The sequence below is a fragment of the Notolabrus celidotus genome, chromosome 1 (assembly GCF_009762535.1).
Source record: "Notolabrus celidotus isolate fNotCel1 chromosome 1, fNotCel1.pri, whole genome shotgun sequence".
Taxonomy (NCBI): Eukaryota; Metazoa; Chordata; class Actinopteri; order Labriformes; family Labridae; genus Notolabrus; species Notolabrus celidotus.
Genome location: NC_048272.1, coordinates 3,119,145 through 3,139,451, shown reverse-complemented (window position 1 = coordinate 3,139,451; position 20,307 = coordinate 3,119,145). Strand labels below are relative to the sequence as shown.

The 20,307-nt window shown below is 41.7% G+C and overlaps 1 protein-coding gene across 2 annotated transcripts; it reads right to left on the bottom strand.

Annotated features, from left to right (window-relative positions):
- Positions 1-6,970: 6,970 nt before the first annotated feature.
- On the bottom strand, positions 6,971-19,181 carry dyrk3 (dual specificity tyrosine phosphorylation regulated kinase 3). 2 transcript variants are annotated; one of them, XM_034699361.1, is made up of 6 exons: positions 18,239-19,181; positions 15,826-15,935; positions 10,735-10,940; positions 10,336-10,627; positions 9,817-10,233; positions 6,971-9,724 (listed from the first exon to the last, which is right to left on the bottom strand). In XM_034699361.1, exons 1-6 carry the CDS (start codon positions 18,279-18,281, stop codon positions 8,993-8,995), a joined length of 1,800 nt encoding a protein of 599 aa, XP_034555252.1. In that variant the 5' UTR covers positions 18,282-19,181; the 3' UTR covers positions 6,971-8,992. The 2 variants fall into 2 exon arrangements, with proteins under 2 accessions (XP_034555252.1, XP_034555330.1); XM_034699439.1 differs by lacking the exon at positions 18,239-19,181 and adding an exon at positions 17,633-17,722.
- Positions 19,182-20,307: the final 1,126 nt, after the last annotated feature.

Here is a 20,307-nt window from a genome sequence, read left to right as displayed (position 1 = left end):
TGAACTTCTTAAATAGAAGAAGTCACAAACCAATCCCTTGTTGATCACATTTAAATAGGGTGTTGTTTCACCTTGAACAAAGTATCTTGGCTGCAGCTGACTGGAGGCACAGTGTATAATCCATCAGAGGAATCCACATGAAGACGTAAACAACCTCCTGGAGTGAATAGAGCGCTGGATGGAGAGATGTTTACACTTTTTGAACGTTGAGCAACAAGCAAGGTCAAGATTTCCTAACCTGCATGGTTTCGTCACAGAGCTGTCATCGCTCTGCCTCTCCCTGGTCACACTATCAGAGATCCCACTGTGTACTGTAAAGGCTCAGACTTAGACTTAGAGGAGAAGGGAAACACCATCTTACGTTTAATGAATAGAAGTCAGTGTGCCAAGGGGGATGCTGGGACGTATGAGCTTTAAATGCACCATATGGTTGGAAGGTGACTGGATTGGTGTCTAATGGGATTGGTCTAATCTGCTTACAATGACAAAAAGAGAAGGAGAAGACATACTGACATGTAGACAGAAAAAACACACTGTGATGTTGTTGATTTAGCGTTTGATTAGCACAAAGATAATGTCAATATATTTATAGCAAACATGCTCTTTTTGACACCAGATCATGAGGTAAAATATAGTAACACTTACAATGTTTGAGGCTTTAGGGTTTGTCCAATAGCTTTATGCTGTTATGTGCTTTGAAGTCTCACTGCGTATCAGTTCTGTGTAAAATGTAAGATATGTGCAGTGTGAGTAAAGTGTTATTTGTGTAATGTTGGTATGTGTTGCTCTGATTCTCTGTTAATATAAAGATTATTTAATTTTTATTGACCTTCTTCCTTAACACTACTGTGCAGACAGATACATTGAGTAACTTGAAAACGATTTTTCCTGTAAACCCAATGAAGTCTATTATATTGCAATGTAATGACATTTCATATCATATTATATCCCATCGTATCGTGTCACATCATATCACATTCTATCCTAATGTATCACATACTGTATCCTTAAGTACCATAATTAATCGTATCAAATGGTATGGAGTCATGTTGTATCGTTTCATATTGTATCATATTACACTGTATCCTACAGTATTATATCATATCATATTTTACCATAACATACCATTGACTATCATAACCTATATATTATAATGTATTGTATCTTTGCATATCACATGCTATTATATCATGTTTTATCATATTGTATCATATATCCTATCCTACCGTACTGTACTGAACTGTATCGAATCCAATTGTATTGAACTCCATTGTATAATATTATATATTATTGCATCGTATCATATATTGTATCGTATCATGTATTGTATCGTATCATATATCATATCGTATCGTATCATGTATTGTACCGATCATATATCATATCGTATCGTATCATGTCGTATCGTATCATGTTGTATCGTATCATATATCGTATCGTATCATGTTGTATCGTATCGTATCATGTTGTATCGTATCGTATCATGTTGTATCGTATCGTATTTAATCGTATCGTATTTAATGTTATCCTATCTTATCGTATCTTGTCCTATCTTATCTTATCATATGTAATCGTATTGTATCGTATCGTATTTAATCTTATGGTATGGTATGGTATGGTATCTTATCGTATCGTATCATATTAAAAAGTATTTAATTGTATTGTATTTAATCGTATCGTATCCTATCGTATCTTATCATATCTTATCGTATCGTATTTAATCGTATTGTATCGTATCTTATTGTATCGTATCTTATCGTATCGTATTGAATTGTATCTTATCATATCTTATCGTATCTTATCATATCTTATCATATCTTATCGTATCTTAACATATCTTATCATATCTTATCGTATCTTATCGTATCTTATCATATCTTATCGTATCTTATCATATCTTATCGTATCTTATCATATCTTATCGTATCTTAACATATCTTATCGTATCTTATCATATCTCATCGTATCTTATCATATCTTATCGTATCTTAACATATCTTATCGTATCTTATCGTATCTTATCGTATCTTATCGTATCTTATCGTATCGTATCATATCTTATTGTATCGTATCTTATCGTATCGTATTGAATTGTATCTTATCATATCTTATCGTATCTTATCATATCTTATCGTATCTTATCGTATCGTATCTTATCTTATTGTATCGTATCTTATCGTATCGTATTTAATTGTATCTTATCGTATCTTATCATATCTTATCGTATCTTATCATATCTTATCGTATCTTATCGAATCTTATCGTATCTTATCGTATCGTATTTAATCGTATCTTATCATATCTTATCGTATCTTATCGTATCTTATCGTATCTTATCGTATCTTAACATATCTTATCGTATCGTATTTAATCGTATCGTATTTAATCGTATATTAGCGTATCTTATCGTATCTTATCGTATCTTATCATATCTTATCGTATCTTATCATATTGTATCGTATCTTATCGTATCTTATCGTATCGTATTTAATCGTATCTTATCGTATCTTATCGTATCTTATCGTATCGTATTTAATCGTATCTTATCATATCTTATCGTATCTTATCGTATCGCATTTAATCGTATCGTATTTAATCGTATATTAGCGTATCTTATCATATCTTATCGTATCTTATCGTATCTTATTGTATCTTATTGTATCTTATCGTATCGCATTTAATCGTATCGTATTTAATCGTATCTTAGCGTATCTTATCGTATCTTATCGTATCTTATCGTATCTTATCATATTGTATCGTATCTTATCGTATCTTATCGTATCGTATTTAATCGTATCTTATCATATCTTATCATATCTTATTGTATCTTATTGTATCTTATCGTATCGCATTTAATCGTATCTTATCGTGTCTTATCGTATCTTATCGTATCTTATCGTATCTTGTCATATTGTATCGTATCTTATCGTATCGTATCTTATCATATTTTATCGTATCTCATCGTATCTTATCGTATCTTATCGTATCTTATAGTAGCCTATTGTATCGTATCTTATCTTATCATATCTTATCGTATCGTATCTGTCGTATCGTATCTTATCTTATCTTATTCTATCTTATCTGCTTAAAAATGATTCTTTTTATAGTTTTCAGTCAAACCTAAATCTTATTGAGGTCTATAAACCAGATGAATCTGTTTCTCCTGTGTCATATATCCGCCTGCTTGTCCTTTAACCCTTGACCCAATACAAACAAACATGCCAATGGAAAACTTAAGCCAAGCCCAGTTTGATGACAAACATCGATACCTGCGTCACCTTACCATGAATCGTCCTTCATAATTTCAAGAGCAGCTGTCATGTAACACCTGGAGAAAATTCCCCAACTCATAACCCAGCCACCCACACACCCAACACCACCTCCTCCTTTTCTCTCTCTCTCTCTCTCTCTCTCTCTCTCTCTCTCTCTCTCTCTCTCTCTCTCTCTCTCTCTCACTGTCTACCTCACTCATCTTCTTCTATGGGTGATGTTGCAGGACCGGTTCTTGCTCCTGTTACATGTGTACCTGACTTTTTCTTTCCCTGAGGCACTATCCTGCGAGTGTAAACACCCATGAATCATCAGTGTAACAGGAGATAAGCAGTCTACTGTCATTATTACCTAAGAGTCAGTTCTTTTTCCTCCTGTACCTGGATGTTCTCATATGTTGTTACCCATACAGATACACATTATGTCACAGATGGTGGTGTAGGGGAGAAACAAAGATAAAGGTGGTGCAATAGTAACAACAAATCCAATGACAGGTAGATTCTTAATTAATAGCATGAAGACATTACAAGTTTGAGGTTGCACTGTTGTCACTTAAGGTGTCTAACTCTTTGGTATCATTGCTAGGATGACAACACTGAACACCTGCATTGGGAGTGACATAACTACATACCCAACAGAGCCTATTCCACAGCAGGTGGATGCAGCTGCAGATATGAATTAACAATAATACAGTATTATGAGTGCTTAATCAGTAGTACCGCACAAACAAACCTGTATTCATCATTAATGCCACCAGCTGTGACACCTTTGCAAACTGAAGTATCATTACTATTAAACATCTGATGTTTTACTACCTGGAATTGCTATAAGTAGAATGCAACTTATGCCATTCATTGCCTGAGCACCTAAAAGGTATGATATAACCGTCACTGTGAATCCTCACGTGTGTTACACGCTTTCTTCAGCCAACCGTTTTTCATGACTCCTCTGGAAAGGCACGAGAACAAGGCAGTGTCAGTATCACACGCTGCCTTGAACTTGTGTCACAGGCCACTGACTCATCAGTGTCCCAGTGTTTGCTGAATCTGTAATCTAATCGCTGACTGAAATTCAATTCACTTTATGGTGATTCACTACACCGACTGATCCAGGGACTGTCTGGAGACACACTTTTGTTTCATAACACAGGCCCCAGGTATCAAATAGCAGAAACGACTGTGTAAAGGCTGGTTACAGAAGAGGAGCATGCGACAAATAAGATAAGATAAGATAGTCCTATACTCGTCCCACAACGGGGAAATTCAAGTGTCACAGTAACAAAGTAGACAGTGCAAAAAAATATAAAGCAAACAAGAGCCTATAAAGTATCAGTTATTAAAAAGTTATTAGCAATTAAAATTAAATTTAAAGAGGTAAAAAATAAGCATATCTACAATATATATTATTTTGTTATGCTGCTATAGGCCTAGACTGCCGGGGGAACTGGCGCACTGACACACTGGGATCCTGTCTCACCCCCTTCCCCCTAACCCCTTCATCACTTACTTTAACTCTACCTGTCCCATTAAAGTTACTAACCATATACCTTTCTGGAGTCCCTGAGCTCCCTTGTCTCGTAGATTCCTCTGAGCTGCCGTAGACGTCCTCCTGCTGTGGACGTTCTGGACTCCAGCTGATACGGACGTACTGGACTCCAGCGGCAACAGCTTCTACGACTCGTCTCATCACTATCCCCTCTCTCTCTTACTCCCCTCTATCTGTCTTTCCAGACCCAACTTGGTCGAGGCATGATGGCTGTCTAACATGAGTCTGGTTCTGCCTGAGGTTTCTGCCTGTTAAAAGGACGTTTTTCCTCGCCACTGTAACTAGCTAAATACTGCGATGTGCAATGCTCATGATGGATTAAGGTGGGGTCAGACTGAGTCTTACCCTGTCTTGAAGTTGGGTCTCTGTTCATAATTTGACAGAGTGGTCTAGACCTCCTATGTTTGTAAAAGCGTCTTGAGATAATGTTTGTTGTGATTTGGCGTTATACAAATAAAGATTGATTGATTGATATTATTGGTTATATAGTCTGACCACTGCAGGTATCTCTTCATGAGACACCGCAGGTGAAGAAGTCTGTCACTGAGCGAGCTACTTAGTGTTGTTATGGTCTCCTGGAGGGGGGTTGTGACGTGTTGACCATCAGAGAAGATAGCTTTGCTATCATCCTCCTGTCAGCCACCACCTCCACAGGGTCCAGTGGGCAGCCCAGGACAGAGCTTGCCTTCTTCACCAGTCTGTTCAGCTTCTTCCTGTCAGCAGCAGAGATGCTGCTTCCCCAGCAGACCACTCCAAAGAATATGGCTGATGCCACCAAAGAGTCAAAGAAGGACTTCAGAGGAGCCCCCTCCACACCAAAAGACCTGAGTCTCCTGAGCAGAAAGAGTATGCTTTGTCCCTTCTTGTAGAGAAGAAGAAAGGTACTTTATCAATCCCCAGGGGGGATTACATTTTTTCACTGGCGCTATTTTTGGACATGCTACACATACAGTTTTTTGGTATATACATACAATGCACACACATACAGTGAACATGCTTAGGGAGAGATGTCAGAGTGAGGATACTGCCATCAACCACCACACCCCAAGCAGTTGCGGGTTCGGTGCCTTGCTCAAGGGCACCTCGGCAGTGCCCAGGCAAGTGAACCAGAACCTCTCCAGCCACCAGTCCACTTACCAAACTTCATCCATACTGGGACTCGAACCGGCGACCCTTCGGCTCCCAAGCCAAGTCCTTATGGACTGAGCCACTGCCGGTTGCAGTTGTGCGTTGCAGTTGTCTGACCGGTCCAGTTTATTGTTCAGGTGAACACCCAGGTACTTGTAAGATTTCACAATCTCAATGTCCGTTCCCTGGATGTTCACTGGTGATGGAGGAGGGGACTTGCATCTTCTGAAATCCACCACCAGCTCTTTGGTCTTTCCTGCGTTGAGCTGGAGGTGGTTTCTCTGTTGTTATTGTCGTCTCTATCTGCCTCTTTTTTAATTGTACATTAACCCTCCTGTTTTGTTCATTTCTTAGGGACAGCAATAATGTTCTAGGGTCAACTTGACCCGGGGCATATTTAATGATTCAAAAGTGTCAGAACCCAAAACAAATCCCAATAAACATGTTTAAAATCTCATTATTAACTCCATTACTAACCATTTAAATCAATATTTATTGGACTGGTGTTCTTAAATTCTCACAGATCATAGTTCAATGAGGATAACTCACTCGTTTTTAATTAAAATTCATGTTAAAACTTTTTTTTATGTTCATTGGAAAGTGAATGGGGTTAAATATGTCACACAGTTGCAAAGAAAGATTTAGTATTTGACACTTCTGACCCCTTTTAGCCTCCACTTTGACTGCAGGGTCAAATTGAAACCATGAACAGTATCTATGTAACATATACATGCAGGGGGAGTTGCAAATGTGTGAAATGAACCATTTTCATTTTATATGTTGTCCAAGTTAATTAAGCCAAGCAGATTTTCATAGCAAAAAAATACTTAATTTTTTTTTTCTTTGATTTTTGAACTTTAGAATGGGTCAATTTGACCCGCAACATAACACGAGGGTTAAGGATGTGGCTAAACAGGAAGTACGTTTTGTTTAATCCTGTAGTGAAAGACATAATTCACTCAAATGCTCAGTCAGTATCAGAAGATGTGTGTATAAAAAAAATCAGAAATCAACCAAGAGCAGCACATTTTCAGTTAATCATTTTTATTTTCTTTAGAAAAAGAAACTATCACAACTTCATTTGGTTACTGTACAGTTTCTCTTCTCATAGTCACTCGGTCTGATAACAGGTTGTGATTTCATGCTGGAACACCAAACACCCTCCTACTAACGCACACCATTAGTACAACATGACAGTACACAACTTTCTTTTTCCTCTCTTTTTTTTTTTTTTGCTGTTTACATCCTCTGATATTCTGGACTGTGTAGCAAATAGAAACCACTTCTATAAAAAAAAAATGGAGACAGAGTAGAAATCCCTGACACTTTCACTTCGAGGGACGAGAGAAAGAACTCTTTGAGTGGTGTGGTCCATACAACATGCACCTGATGTGATTCTGCGTCTGTGTGTGTGTGTGTGTGTGTGTGTGTGTATGTATGTGTAGACTTTGGACAGCACCGTAATTCATTGTACATGTGTGAGTTTAAGAGGTTCCCTGCCCTACATGAGACAAGAGGAAGAGGAGCACGAGAGAAAGAGTTGTTGGTGGTGGTGGTGGTGGTGGCAGGGGGGAGGAGAGAGAATCTAGGTCAGATTGTGGAGCATGCAGACCCCCTTTCGCAGGAGCACTAGTATACGCGTTCTCTCACTCTCAGTGGACAGAACTGCATGCATGTTCTTCCACAGTCAGGACAGTCAGTGGAACACAGTTAATATAAGATTAAGGGATGTATCAAGTAAGTCTCCCTGAGAAACACTTTCTTCAGTACCGTAAAAAAAACAAAAAAAAAACCTTCTTTTGTCACTGGCCCACCCTGTCAACTCTTCTTGGCTCATTATAAATCCTTTTATTTCTCACATTTCACTTCTCTTTTAGGATTAATGCATCACCGCCAATAATCACAGCGGCTGTTAACAAGCATGGGCAGGTGACACTCTAACTAACTTCCCAAAGCCATCATATGTGTGTATGTGCAATTGCTCGCTCCATATATATATATATATATATCAATGCATACATCCAGGCTGTGAAGTACTGAGTTTGACGTTGACACCTCCATGACAGTTCAAGTGGTGCTAATGTCCTCCCCAACCCGCCCTCTCTCTTCTCACTTAGCTGAGGGGGACAAAGGCTGTAAATAGGTTGTCCTGCTGCCTCTCACTGTCTCCCACAGTAGGGAGCTAAAGCACGCGCACTCACACACACACACTCACACACACACATGAACGTCACATATTGAGCTGACATGCAAGCACCAGGGGTTTAGGAAAGGTAGATAACAGGTGCAGTTAGAAAAGGACAAAGAAGTGAGTGCTTATTGCTAAAATCTGTTGTCCCAATTAGTCGTAATGCTATTCCACGTGTAAAGGCATTAAAGTCGTATTTCTGAGGGATAAGTCTGGCTGTGCGTGCAGGGCCGAAACGCTGAAGCATAATCTTTTTCAAATTGTGTTTGCTGAACAAATCTTTGCATGCCATATCTGACCTGATAACAGTAAAAATCTGTAGCCCTTTTTGAGATTCACTCAGAAATAAACACCTCCCAGGAAAAGGCCGGCGTCTTCTGAGTGTTAAGAAAGAGTGTCAAGTGAGGCAAGTGACAGTGCAGGTGTGCTTGAGTGTGTTTTACTAAAACACGTGACAACACACTAAAAGGTTTAAAAAAAAAAAACATTTGCTCATTTACCAAGCCGTCCACTCACACACAGGAAGTTTTTAAAAAGCATTATCTAAATCAAAACTTATCAATTGGCCGTATACAGAAACTCCACAGCCGCTCAAGAAAATCCTCTGTATAAAAACTTTTTTTTTTTTTAGCTGTTTTCATTTATTGTCTCTCTCTCTCTCTTTCTGCTCAGCTAATATTAAAAACCAGGAACTGGGGTGTCGACACCTTGCAGTGGAAAACAAATAAAAGAACAACCAAACGACTTTTAAAACCTAGGCTCCACTTTCTCCTGTGCTCTGACCCCTCCTGAGGGGTTGCAAAGGACAAGGAAGTGGAGAGAGATAGAGGAGGTTACAGGTCTCTCTCACTCTCTCACTCTCTAAGAGACAAGTTTGGGTAGGACCGTGCGCAGAGGTATGGCCTCCTCCGAATTTCCCATAATGTTGCTCCTCAGTTTGTTGTTGGCTGCTGTGGTGCCTAAAACAGGCCCCCCTTTGGCCAGAATAGAGGGGAAGGAGGTGCTGTGGTGCTCCGGCAGCCGTTTCACCGTGGCCCCTTGGCTCTTATCGGTCCCTGGTAGGGGCTTAGGTAGGCGCCGATACAGCCACGGGTGTCTGAGAGCCTGGCTGGGGGTGAGTCGGGACGAAGGGTCCCAGTCCAAACACTTCTTTATGAAGTCAGTAAAGGTGGGGTCCTCGCAGCCCTTGAGTGCGGCGCTCCACTCCTTGCTGCCTGGAGGACCTCTCATCTTGCCGCGACGAGAGCGAGACCCTGTGAGCACAGTGGCCCCCGTGGGCAGGGTGCTGGCTCCGCAGTAGCGAGGGTGGCCCTTGGAGTTGATGAAGTTCTTTGCCCGTTTGGCCTGCTCCAGGACCTTCTGCGATGGCATGCCTAGCAGCTCCATGACGCAGGCCAGCTGGTCGCCCTCGTCCTCGCCGGGGAACAGAGGGTAGCCGGTCAGCAGCTCGGCCAGTATGCAGCCGAAGCTCCACATGTCGATGGGGAGGCCATACCGTGAGCCGAGGATCACCTCTGGAGCTCGATAGAAACGAGACTGGATGTAGGTGTAGACCCGCTGGTGTTCAAAACAGCTGGAGCCAAAGTCAATCACCTGGCAGAGAAAACAACAGAATGAGTCAACATCACACAGAAAAGGAAATGCTCTTTTTCACACACCTCTTCTGAATGTTTCAAGCATCCTACCTTGATGCCGCTGCGTCCCTGCTGTTTTAGCAGGATGTTTTCCGGCTTGAGGTCGCAGTGGATGATTCTGTGCCGGTTCAGGGCCTCCAGGCACTGCAGGATGGAGTGTGCAAACTTCCTGACCAGCGGCAGGCTGAAGCCCTGGAACTTGTTGCGCTTGATGAGCTCGTACAGGTTCATGCTCAGCAGCTCAAAGGTCATGCAGATGTGGTTGCGGAAGGTAAAGTTTTCAAGCATGTGCACGACGTTCATGGTGCCGTTGCGATCCTGCTTCCGCAAGTGCTCCAGGATGCGGATCTCCTCCTGAGCCTGTCGGTGGAAGCGCTTCTCGTTGCGCACCATCTTCAGAGCTAGATGCTGCTGCAGCTTGTGGTCGTACACCTTCGCAACCTGGCCGAAACTACCTTTACCGATAATCTGAAGAGGGCAACAAAGAGATGGAAACTGAGTTAGCGATGGACAGCTAGGAAAAAAAAAAGTCTACAGAAACTTCTCAATATCACAATGTACGTGTCTGACCTTGAGGAACTCGTAGCGGTAAGCCAGATGGTCATGGGGGACATGAATGTATCCCCCCTGCTCATCATCGTAGCCACAGTTGTTGTTGCCTCCAGCAACAGCAGGCCTCTTCTTGGCATTGGGTCCCACAAAGTAGATGTCGGGGTAGGAGTGGATCTCGCTCTGCTCCAGGGAGGTCAGCTGAGATCTGTACAGTCTCAGAGCCTGATCGGGACTGAGGGGGCCGCACAGCTTCCCGCTGTTCCCTCCGTGTGGGCCAGAGGACTCACTGGAGCCTTTACTGGACTCGGTGCTGTGGCAAAGAAGCAGAAGAGAAACATGGTGATGAACAACTGAAGAGATGTTCCTCCTGCATTTACAGTGTAGCTACAGCAGATGTTCTTTGGTCGTCTTTCTCACCTGTCTACGCTGTGCTCCTTGGACAGGCTGGAGACGGGGGCCGGTTTACTGGGGGTCTGACCAGTGGTCCCGCTGTTCTGAGTGGTTGCTGTAGTTATGGCATTGATCTTTCGGTTGTTGGTGGAGTCTTCATATAGATACTTGACCTTCAGCTGGCTGCCTCGCACGGTTACCTGATCCTTCATTACAACTTTGTTACTGACAGCCTAAAAGAGGAAGAGGAGACAAAGAAAGAGAGACAGAAGAAAAAAGCAATTAGAAAACCCATTTGGTAAACGCTTCACTGTTGCTCTGTCAGGCTAAGAACAAAGCGTACATACTGCACTTCATGGTGCATGAGGCACTTAGTGCATTTAATCTTTTCAAAAGAGTTAAGAGGAAAACTCTTTGGGACTAGTGACTCATGGTTCACAACAGGCAGGGCCTACTTGTGTAATTATGACCTCGTTGAAGAGGCGACTTATTAAACAGAGCCAATGGGTCTTTTGTGTTCTAATGTAAGCAAAACAAAGGCATGGCAGACACGCTGCTTACAAGTAATGGGACCATTAGAATTTCTCTAAGGGAACATTTCCAAAAAGGATCAATTCATTTCACAATCAAAAGTCAAATGTAGGGGCGCTGGTGGCTTAGCGGTCTAAGCGCCCCACGTACAGAGGCTACAGTCCTCGTCGCAGGGGTCGCTGGTTCGATTCCCGACCGGTCGACCATTTCCTGCATGTCTTCCCCTGCTCTCTGCTCCCCACATTTCCTGTCTCTCTTCAGCTGTCCTATATAATAAAGGCAAAAAGCCCAAAAAATATAACTTTAAAAGTCAAATGTAAGACGAGTATGGACGCCCCATCTTTGAAAATGTGGATAGAGTAGACTGTGTGAGTAAACTGGCAGGGTAGCATCATGCTAACAGAGCTAACACCGGACACGAACGCCACATTGGAAGGATTTCACCTGCTGTGGGCGGACAGGATACAGGAGAGCAAGACTGAACTAACTGGGGAAGAAGGCCAGCTCATTCCTGGACCCTGTGGAGGTGGTGGCTGACAGGAGAATTATGGCTAAGCTATTGTCTCTGATGGACATTTCTTTTTCTATATATATTCTTGTTGAAATTCTTGTAGTGTACACCTTTTTGTTTGCTGATGTAACTCCATGAATTTCCCAGATGTGGGATGAATAAAGGAGTATCTTATCTTATATTTTCAAAGGCAAACTGAGAGACTTAAATCAGCTCTGGGAGCCATACATGGCTATCATCAGGGATGTTAACGTGGACTTTCTCTAAAAGAAACTGTGAGAATCACAATTGGCAAATTTAATTTAATTGATTTTGCACACTTGTCAATTGATTTTGGTACGGGCAGATGGGGTAGGTGTTTTTTTGTTTTTTTGTGTGTGTGTATGCTGGATGAGTCTTTGTCTATGTTCTAGTCAATAAACATGTTGTGAATTAAAGTAAAATGTCAAACTAGTTAGCTCAGGTTTGGTTGGATGCCGGTGTGCTTCAGATTTATGAGGAGTGAGCCATAAGCAGAATGTAGAAAGCAGTAGATAAACCAGCATAACTGGAAACTCTGCAGAATGAAAGGACCCACCCCCAAACATAACTCATGCTAAGTGACCCGGATCCCCGCCTACTTTTGGTTTGCTAGCTTTTAGCATTTAGATCAAAGGTATCACCAATACCTGGCTCATCATTCTACAGAGGGAGGAAGAACCCATGAATGTGGATCACTGTCACTCAAAAGATCAGCACACATGTAGCATACAAACAGCAATCCTCATTGTGCATCAGCACTGACCTATCACTGTACACTTGTGGTTACTTTTTCACATATTTGACCACACGCCCTAAAGTCACATATCCACCTTAGCCTGAGAAAAAGCTCCAGCTTAACTCTCGACTCTCGCCTGCCAGCAAACGGTTTCATTTTAAGAACCCCAGGAATTCGTTCCTCCTCTGTCTCTGTCTCGCCCTCTTTTCTCTCGCTCACCAGCGGAAAGAACCCTCCACAAGATTATGGAGCACAAGGGAAATGACAGTCATTAAAGTTAGATTATGCTCTTAAACTATACAGGCATTGCTGCTGTTAATAAAACACACGGACGTAAACTTGCTATATACAGGCGTGCCAGCGAGGCAATATTCACTGTCTCTGTCACGTGATCATTTTATAGGCAGTGTGGTTTCACCCATGTGAGCGTGGGATGGGAATGTAAGATCAACTGTTTTATTTTCTCTCATAAAACAACTTGGCTTCCTTTGACTTCTGCTCAGTCAGCTGATAAAGACAACACAACAAGGAAAAGTGTATCAAAAGTGGGTGTTGACATGTTCCGCTGAAAGAGGACTCTGCTCAGAGTGTTGTTTGTGTTGTAAGTTGGAGTCCTAAAAATAGAGGAGGAATGCAGGATGGGCTCCCATACATGTAACCATATAGTCTTAACTTGTTAGACTGGGCTCAATACTGACCCAGGGTCCATGCAACTGTTGTCCCAAAGCTGCACTACAAACACAATGACCGGCATTGATTGAGACCCTTCACCCAGAGAGAGACATAAAAATCAAAGCTTTCTGCAAGTGGAGCATCAACTGTGATTGATTATTGATCCGCAGGGATGGGGAGGGCAATTAGAAGAGAACATTTGAAAAAGTGACAAATGATTGGAATGAAAACTTGTGACTGTGAGTTATCTTAACCGCCAAGTGATACTGAGGGCAGAGAGTCCTCTGTGTGCAAATCTGTGTGGTGCAACAGATGGAGAAGAGCTAATCTCTTTGCTTTCAGAGAAACACATAAGTATGCTTTTCTCCTTGCCTAGAACACACACTAACAAGAGTTGCACAACTCAACACATGGAGACCTTTGCCACTCGTACACATAGGAGAATCATGTTCACGCAGAGATTAAAGCTGGGTCAGAATCACATCAAACGAATCGATGTGTGGAGTAGTGCTACTCAGAGTCTGTTCCCTCCTTTAACAAAGACCAGGGACGTACAGTTTTTTACTTTAATAGTGCACGAGGCAAATCCGTGAGCACTGTACAAGCCGAACTGGGGCGAGCTGCTGTCTGTCACATTGAACAGAGGATATTACCTCTGTGAGCGTGACACAAAAATACAAAGAAAAAGAGGCAGGACTGGAATAGAAAACTAGGCCTAACCTCAGCGCGAGCCCACTGATGGTGGATTATATGAGATAGAAGTAGGGGGTGGAGGAGGGAGGGAGGGAGAGAGGGAGAATGTTGATTGGTGATTTTGTTTGTGGGTCACATTTTCAAGCCCAATAAATCTTTAGAATATATCAAACCAGCCTTTTCTCCTCCTCCCCTCTGCATGTGTGGGAGGCTGTGGAGTGGTATTGTCTGTGCATTCGCATTTTCTGCCAAAGGGGCTTTTCAGAGAGGGAAATATAGAGTAGTGGTATCTCACCAATAGGATGACTGATGATCTTTAAAGTGTGGACAGATCTACTTTTGATTGGTTGATATAAAGGTTAAAATACCAATCTAAAAGATGCTTCTTAATCTCAAAGAGATGTGCAAAACATGTCTGTATTGTCTGACCAACTATATTCACTGTAGAAAAGTGACCTAAAGTATGAATGGGAGAACATCTAAAACCCTAAAAAATTCCATTCTTATCAAATTATTACTGGTTTACAACAAAAGTGCATGACTTTATGCAGACCTGCTCTTCACAAACAGCTTCTGACTGGCTCTTCTGCTAAGATAGAAGGCAAATTGAAGACCCTACAGAATGTGAGCCTAATGAAAATCCTTCCTCTGATCAGTGAAATTCAGTTTTGCCAAATACTGACCACAAGATGCTCAATGCTGGTCATCACTAGGGTTGCAAAGGGGTGGAAAATTTCCAGTGAATTTCTATGGAAGTTAAGCTTGGGAATTTTGGAAAAAATTGAAAACTTTTCTAGGGAAATGTGGAAATGAATAGGAATGTATGGCAATTAAGTGGGAATTGAGGGTAATTTAATGGAAAGGTATCATATCCAAGCATAAATATTTGTTTTGTTATAAGCAGACAGTTAAATATTACTCATAATAATAATACATTTTATTTAAAGCGCCTTTCCAAGCACTCAAGGACATTTTACAGAGAGGATAAAACACAATAAAAACAACAAGCAAAGTAACACCAAGTTAAAATGAGACAGTGAAGTTAAACAGAGAATGTGGATTTGAACAGATGAGTTTTTGAGTTTTGATTTGAATACAGGAAGTGAATCAGTGTTACAGATGTCTGGTGGGAGTGAGTTCTAGAGTTGGGGAGCAGAGCGGCTGAAAGCCCCATGGTGCTGAGACGGGCAGAGGGCACAGAGAGGTGGAGGGAAGAGGAACCCGTTCAAAAATTAACAAAAATGCAATCCCAACAAAGTCCCATTCAAAATGTTAAATAAAAAAGCATCTCCCCTCAAGCTTCTAAAGCCTAGCCTCTGCAGGATTCTAGAAATCATGTGTGCATGTGATGGAGGAATGCACAGTGCATGGAGGGGTGTGTGGTCTCAATAGCCCTGCAGTAAGCAGTGTGCTATGTGCATGTGATTGAGGAATAGCACAGATATTCAACTGTACTTGCATGAAATCTGGTTCTTTTAGTCAGGATTATGCTCAAATATATTTCCCCCAACTGTATTTAAGTTCCCTATTAAGAGCCAACCTTCAATTTAGTATTTAGTAATTCCTGGTTTATTCCCATAAATTCAAGTTAATTCCCATGGAAAGTTTCCAACTTTGAAAGTTCCCAGAATTCACAGGAGAACTCCCCGCTGCAACAAACATCCTTGCATTTCCCCAGGCAGTCAGACAATGTACTCACATCATCACGTGTTATTCCCACTGAAGGGTATAAACCTGACTGAATTACAAGGTTTGGAGCGATAACTGACCGACCTGCAGCGACAAACTGAGATAAAGAAGGAGTGGCGCGAACGGGATGAATGTGAACAGTCTTGAGTGTGGAATATCTCAGAGGAACAGGATGTCTGGAGACAGAGCGTGCTCCAGCACAGGAAATATGGCTTTACTGGCTTTGTGCATGTGTGTGTATTTGAGTGTGTGTGTATGTACTTACTGTGTGTTTGGGCATAGGGGGCAGCCCAGGCGGACTGTTAGTGTCGGCCTCGTCTTTCAGGATGTGGTCTGTCCTCATGTAAGAGTCATAAAGGCCGTCTCCGTGGCGTGCTGAAGAAACAAAGATGAAAAGATAAATCAGGGTGATTTTTTTTTGTGGAATCAGGAAATCTCCAACACTGACGCATTCAGGGATAAGAGCAGAGGATGACGTTAGGAGGTAATGTCCATGGAATCCATTCCCACATGGACAAACAATCTCTCATTTGTCCAAAAACAAGTCCACTTCTTACTTCATCAGTTCCAGTGGCTACGCAAACGTTGGACAGGACCAAACAAATCCCTGGAAGTAGCCTCAGCAGGACAGCCCCACAACAGTCAAACCCACACAGACAGTGAAAGGGACATCATCACCAGATATGTCCATTGTATCTATTGTGTTCAACACTTTGTATCTATGGCCAGCGCTCCAACCTGACCAGCTTAGATAGGGCTTAGGGTCCCAGATCGCTAGCGCTGCAAGTGGTATTATTGGCCTAATAGGGGTAACAGATGCCTCTGTGACGACAGCATCTTTCCGTCTGCCCATCTGTCCATTCGCCCCGAGTCATGTAGAGCACACGCCAGGTGTACTCAGAAATAGAGCTCATGTGGACGGATGCAGATGCTTGCCATTTAATAGTGTCAAGTGTGTTGGGTGCTCACCTCTGTGGCAGGGAGCCAAACGCCCCCTTACATTGAGATGAGAGCCAGAGAGTGGAGGGAAGGGAAGAGCATGTGGGGCACAGTAGGAGGAAGCCAGTTTCTCAAATGACAAACCTCCACTGGCCGGCTGTTCAGCCCGTCAGGTGTTTAGCGTACCCACAGGGCCGCGAGTGCAATAGAAGTGGGTCTCCTGTATTAATGAGTAAAACTCGGCTGAGTAGTAGCCTGTTAGTCTAAGCCATTTACAGAGCTATTGTGCTGGGTTAGCTCATTAGTACAGGGCTTAAAACTGTAGCAGCCCTTGAGAACGGTGTAACCATGTGCAGGTGCGTCAGAGCCTGTGTCCCCAGCCCAGCTCCGGGACAGATTAGACCTGCTGCCTGGATACTGATGCATTAGACCTGCACAGCACAGCAAACACAAGCATTAGGTCCCCACACTGAATATTAGCAGGCACAGACCCCATTAGCCGTCTGGCTGTAAACTCTTAATCACTCGGTGGGGGCTCTGCACTCTCTGTACTGCATCTGACCAATGTTGTCCAAGCAAACTTTCCCAAGGAAGAAAATTAAACAGAGCCCAAACTTCAGCGTAACCAAAACATCCATGCAGAAATATCCTGCTGGTGTTCAGCTCTCCATACTGGGACAAACCCCCCCACCCCTCCACCCATTCTTTGTCTCTGTGCACAGAGAGAGGGCAGAGAACAAGGTTCAAGCAAACAGACACACGGCTGATCATGAGGCATAAAACGTGTGAGAGGGGAATGGGGCTGTGGTAAAGTCACAGTTCTTTGTCCTCCTCTTTCTTCCTGTGATTGCAGGACAAAGTGTCTCTTTACAGAGTGTCCAATGTGCAGCATGGATCTGACATCTGACTGAGACAGCCATGTCGTAGACGTCCAGTTTGTACTGTTCATTCAAGTTCTAAAAACTTGTTCCACAAGCACGATAAGCAAACACAAATGAGGTCAGGGCAAATATACATGACTATAAAACAATAACAAGGTGACGTCATGGTACAAACTTCAAACTGGTTGTTTAAAAAACTCCCCAACACAAACACTGAGGTTTATCAGACTGTAATAAAATGATAAAGCTTACGGGACAGACGTGAAAACAGGGCAGAGCTTCCTTGTGCCTTCTCCAAAACACTCACACACACACACAGGTCTCAAGATTCATATAGAGTTTAAAAGCAAAACAAAACATGTTTACAACCAATAAGCATCTGTCTGGTCTCTGTAGTGACATTTAACCCTGGAGCTCAGAAGAAATGTCAGTCAAACACATGATAGTTCTGTAAAGCAGGGGTTCCCAAAGTGTGGATTGGGACCCCCTGAGGGGTCTTCAAAAAAATTGATTTTTTTTAAGTGATCTAAATGTGCTTAATAAATACATTGCATTAGTTCTCTACCTTTCTTTGTTGCCAGATGACTCCTAAAGTTAGGGTCAGGGTTTGAAGTTGAAGTAAATGAAGTATGAAGAAACATTTATTCACACAAGTCTCTTTGGGACCTATATTTTAGGGGGTCTTTGGCTGAAAAGTTGCTGTAAAGGAACTGAGGTTTTAGGAAGGATGAAACCAACAGAGCTGCCATGTTGGCAGTGTATCACTATGACATGAAGCATTTAAACCCAAACAGTGTGAACACATGAACATCAAGGAGAACAAAGTGAGAAAGGCTGCCAACACTTCAATGTGGTTACCTGTTGCTATTGGGCCCTCTGGTTTTCTGCTTATTATCATCATGATTGCAATTAATATTTGATGCCAGCATCCGAAGTGGAAGAAAAATCCCGAACAAAAGTGGAAAACAAAAACAGTCACTCAAAAAAAATATATTTAAAAACTTTGGAGAAAAAAAAAAGTTGAGTTCGACAACTCTGGCTTTGGTGTTTTCGGTGAAACCAGAACCCAAAAACTCAAGTGTTTTTTCTCTGGTAGTTAGTAAGCGTCCTGCTCTGCTTTCACTGTGTTGTTTCTGTGTTTATCACGACCACAGAGGTGTGTTTATTCAGCGTGCTGCCCCGGCTAACGTTAGCCTGAGCAGACGGTGGGGGGTCGTTTCCCTCGGCTAGCTAGCCAGCTAGCTTGCACAGCCACAAAAACAGTCGTCCGACGGAGAGCCGCTCCCTCTGTTAAAAATAGTTTGAGTCCAAATGTTACAGCTTGGTGGTCTGGCCCGTGTGCCCCTCGCCTCTCTCTGTCGATACAGTGAGTCAATCCAGAGCACCATTCCCGTTCTTAGTCCCGGAGAGCCCACTTTGTAGTTAGCGGTGTTAGCACTCGTCGAGCCCCAGGATCGTGTCCTCCTTCGGGGCAGCCTGCGGGGTCGCTTCGCTCTTCTTCGGTGGTGGTTAGCCCGAATAGGCTAACTCGTTAGCTGTATTCGAGTCCCATGTTAGCTGCAGTGACAACCCGCTCTCGCAGAAAAAGCTTCACCTGCGCTCAGAGCAACAAAGCAGCGGTGTTTAATCCGTGTTCTCTGTGGTGCGAGTATCTTATTCGACGCAGCTGTGTGTTGTTGCTAAGGGCGTCTTCGCTGAGCCTGGAGTCAGCAGCACACAGGGGGGGAGGGAGCCGGGGAGGGAGGGAGCCGGGCGGCGCTTAGCAAACACACACACAGCAGGAAGAACAGCGCCCCACAGTGGGCAACTCGGGTACTGCATACAAGCAAGTCTGAACCTGCTCAGGCAGTACGTTCAGCAACTTTGATCAATTGTTCAACTGCCTCTTAAATTATGTCCCCCTTCGTATTTCTGTCTGTAAGGAAAGTTAATTCAAGGTAATACTTGTCAATAATAATAATATTTTTAACTCAACTCAACTCAACTTTATTTATAAAGCATCTTTCATACATAAAAACATGCAGCCCAAAGTGCTTCACAGAATAACAGAGACAGAAAACAACAGCAATGGTAAAATGATAAAAGGCAGGATTATAAATAAAATACTTAAAAATGAAATAAAATCAATACAGTCAAATTAATAAAAAAAAAGGTAATAGTTTAAAGAAAAGTAAGAAATAAGGTAGTGTTAACTAGATCAGGTGAATAATTATTACAATTAAACTACTAATAAAAATAAAAACTCAACCCAAGAGCCATCCTTTTGGTCTCTCTTTTAACTGAGTTTTACTTTAACAGTTTAATTTATTTATTTATTTAATTATTATCTTGTTCAAATTTTTGTCACTTTTATTCTACTTTATTTATTTAGGTACTTATTTATTTATTCATTTATTTATTTATTATCTAGTTCAATTTTTTTGTACCTTTTATTCTACTTTATTTATTTACATACTTATTTATTATTTTATTTTTTTATTATCTAGTTAAAATGTGTGTCACTTTTATTCTAGTTTATTTATTTACGTACTTATTTATTTATTTATTTATTATCTAGTTTAAATTTTTTGTCACTTTTATTCCACTTTATTTATTTACATACTAGTTTATTTATTTATTTATTTATTTTAAGTATAGCATCTTATTTTCTTTTAATGGTTAAATATTTTAGTGTTCTATTTATATAAATATTTATTTCCTGTGTTGAGTTTTAACACCTTATTTTACCTCCAGTGATTCCTCATTAAGATATCATGAGGGTGTTTCCTCAGTTCGTTCAGAAAGCTCTTTTTTATTTATTTTTATTGGTTTTTTAAAAATTGTTTTTATTACTATTGTTGCATATATTGTGTTCTTAACCTTAGGATTGTGGGGTGGGTTTGGGGTTGGGGCTGGGAGTGGGATCTTTTTCTTAATTTATTCTATTT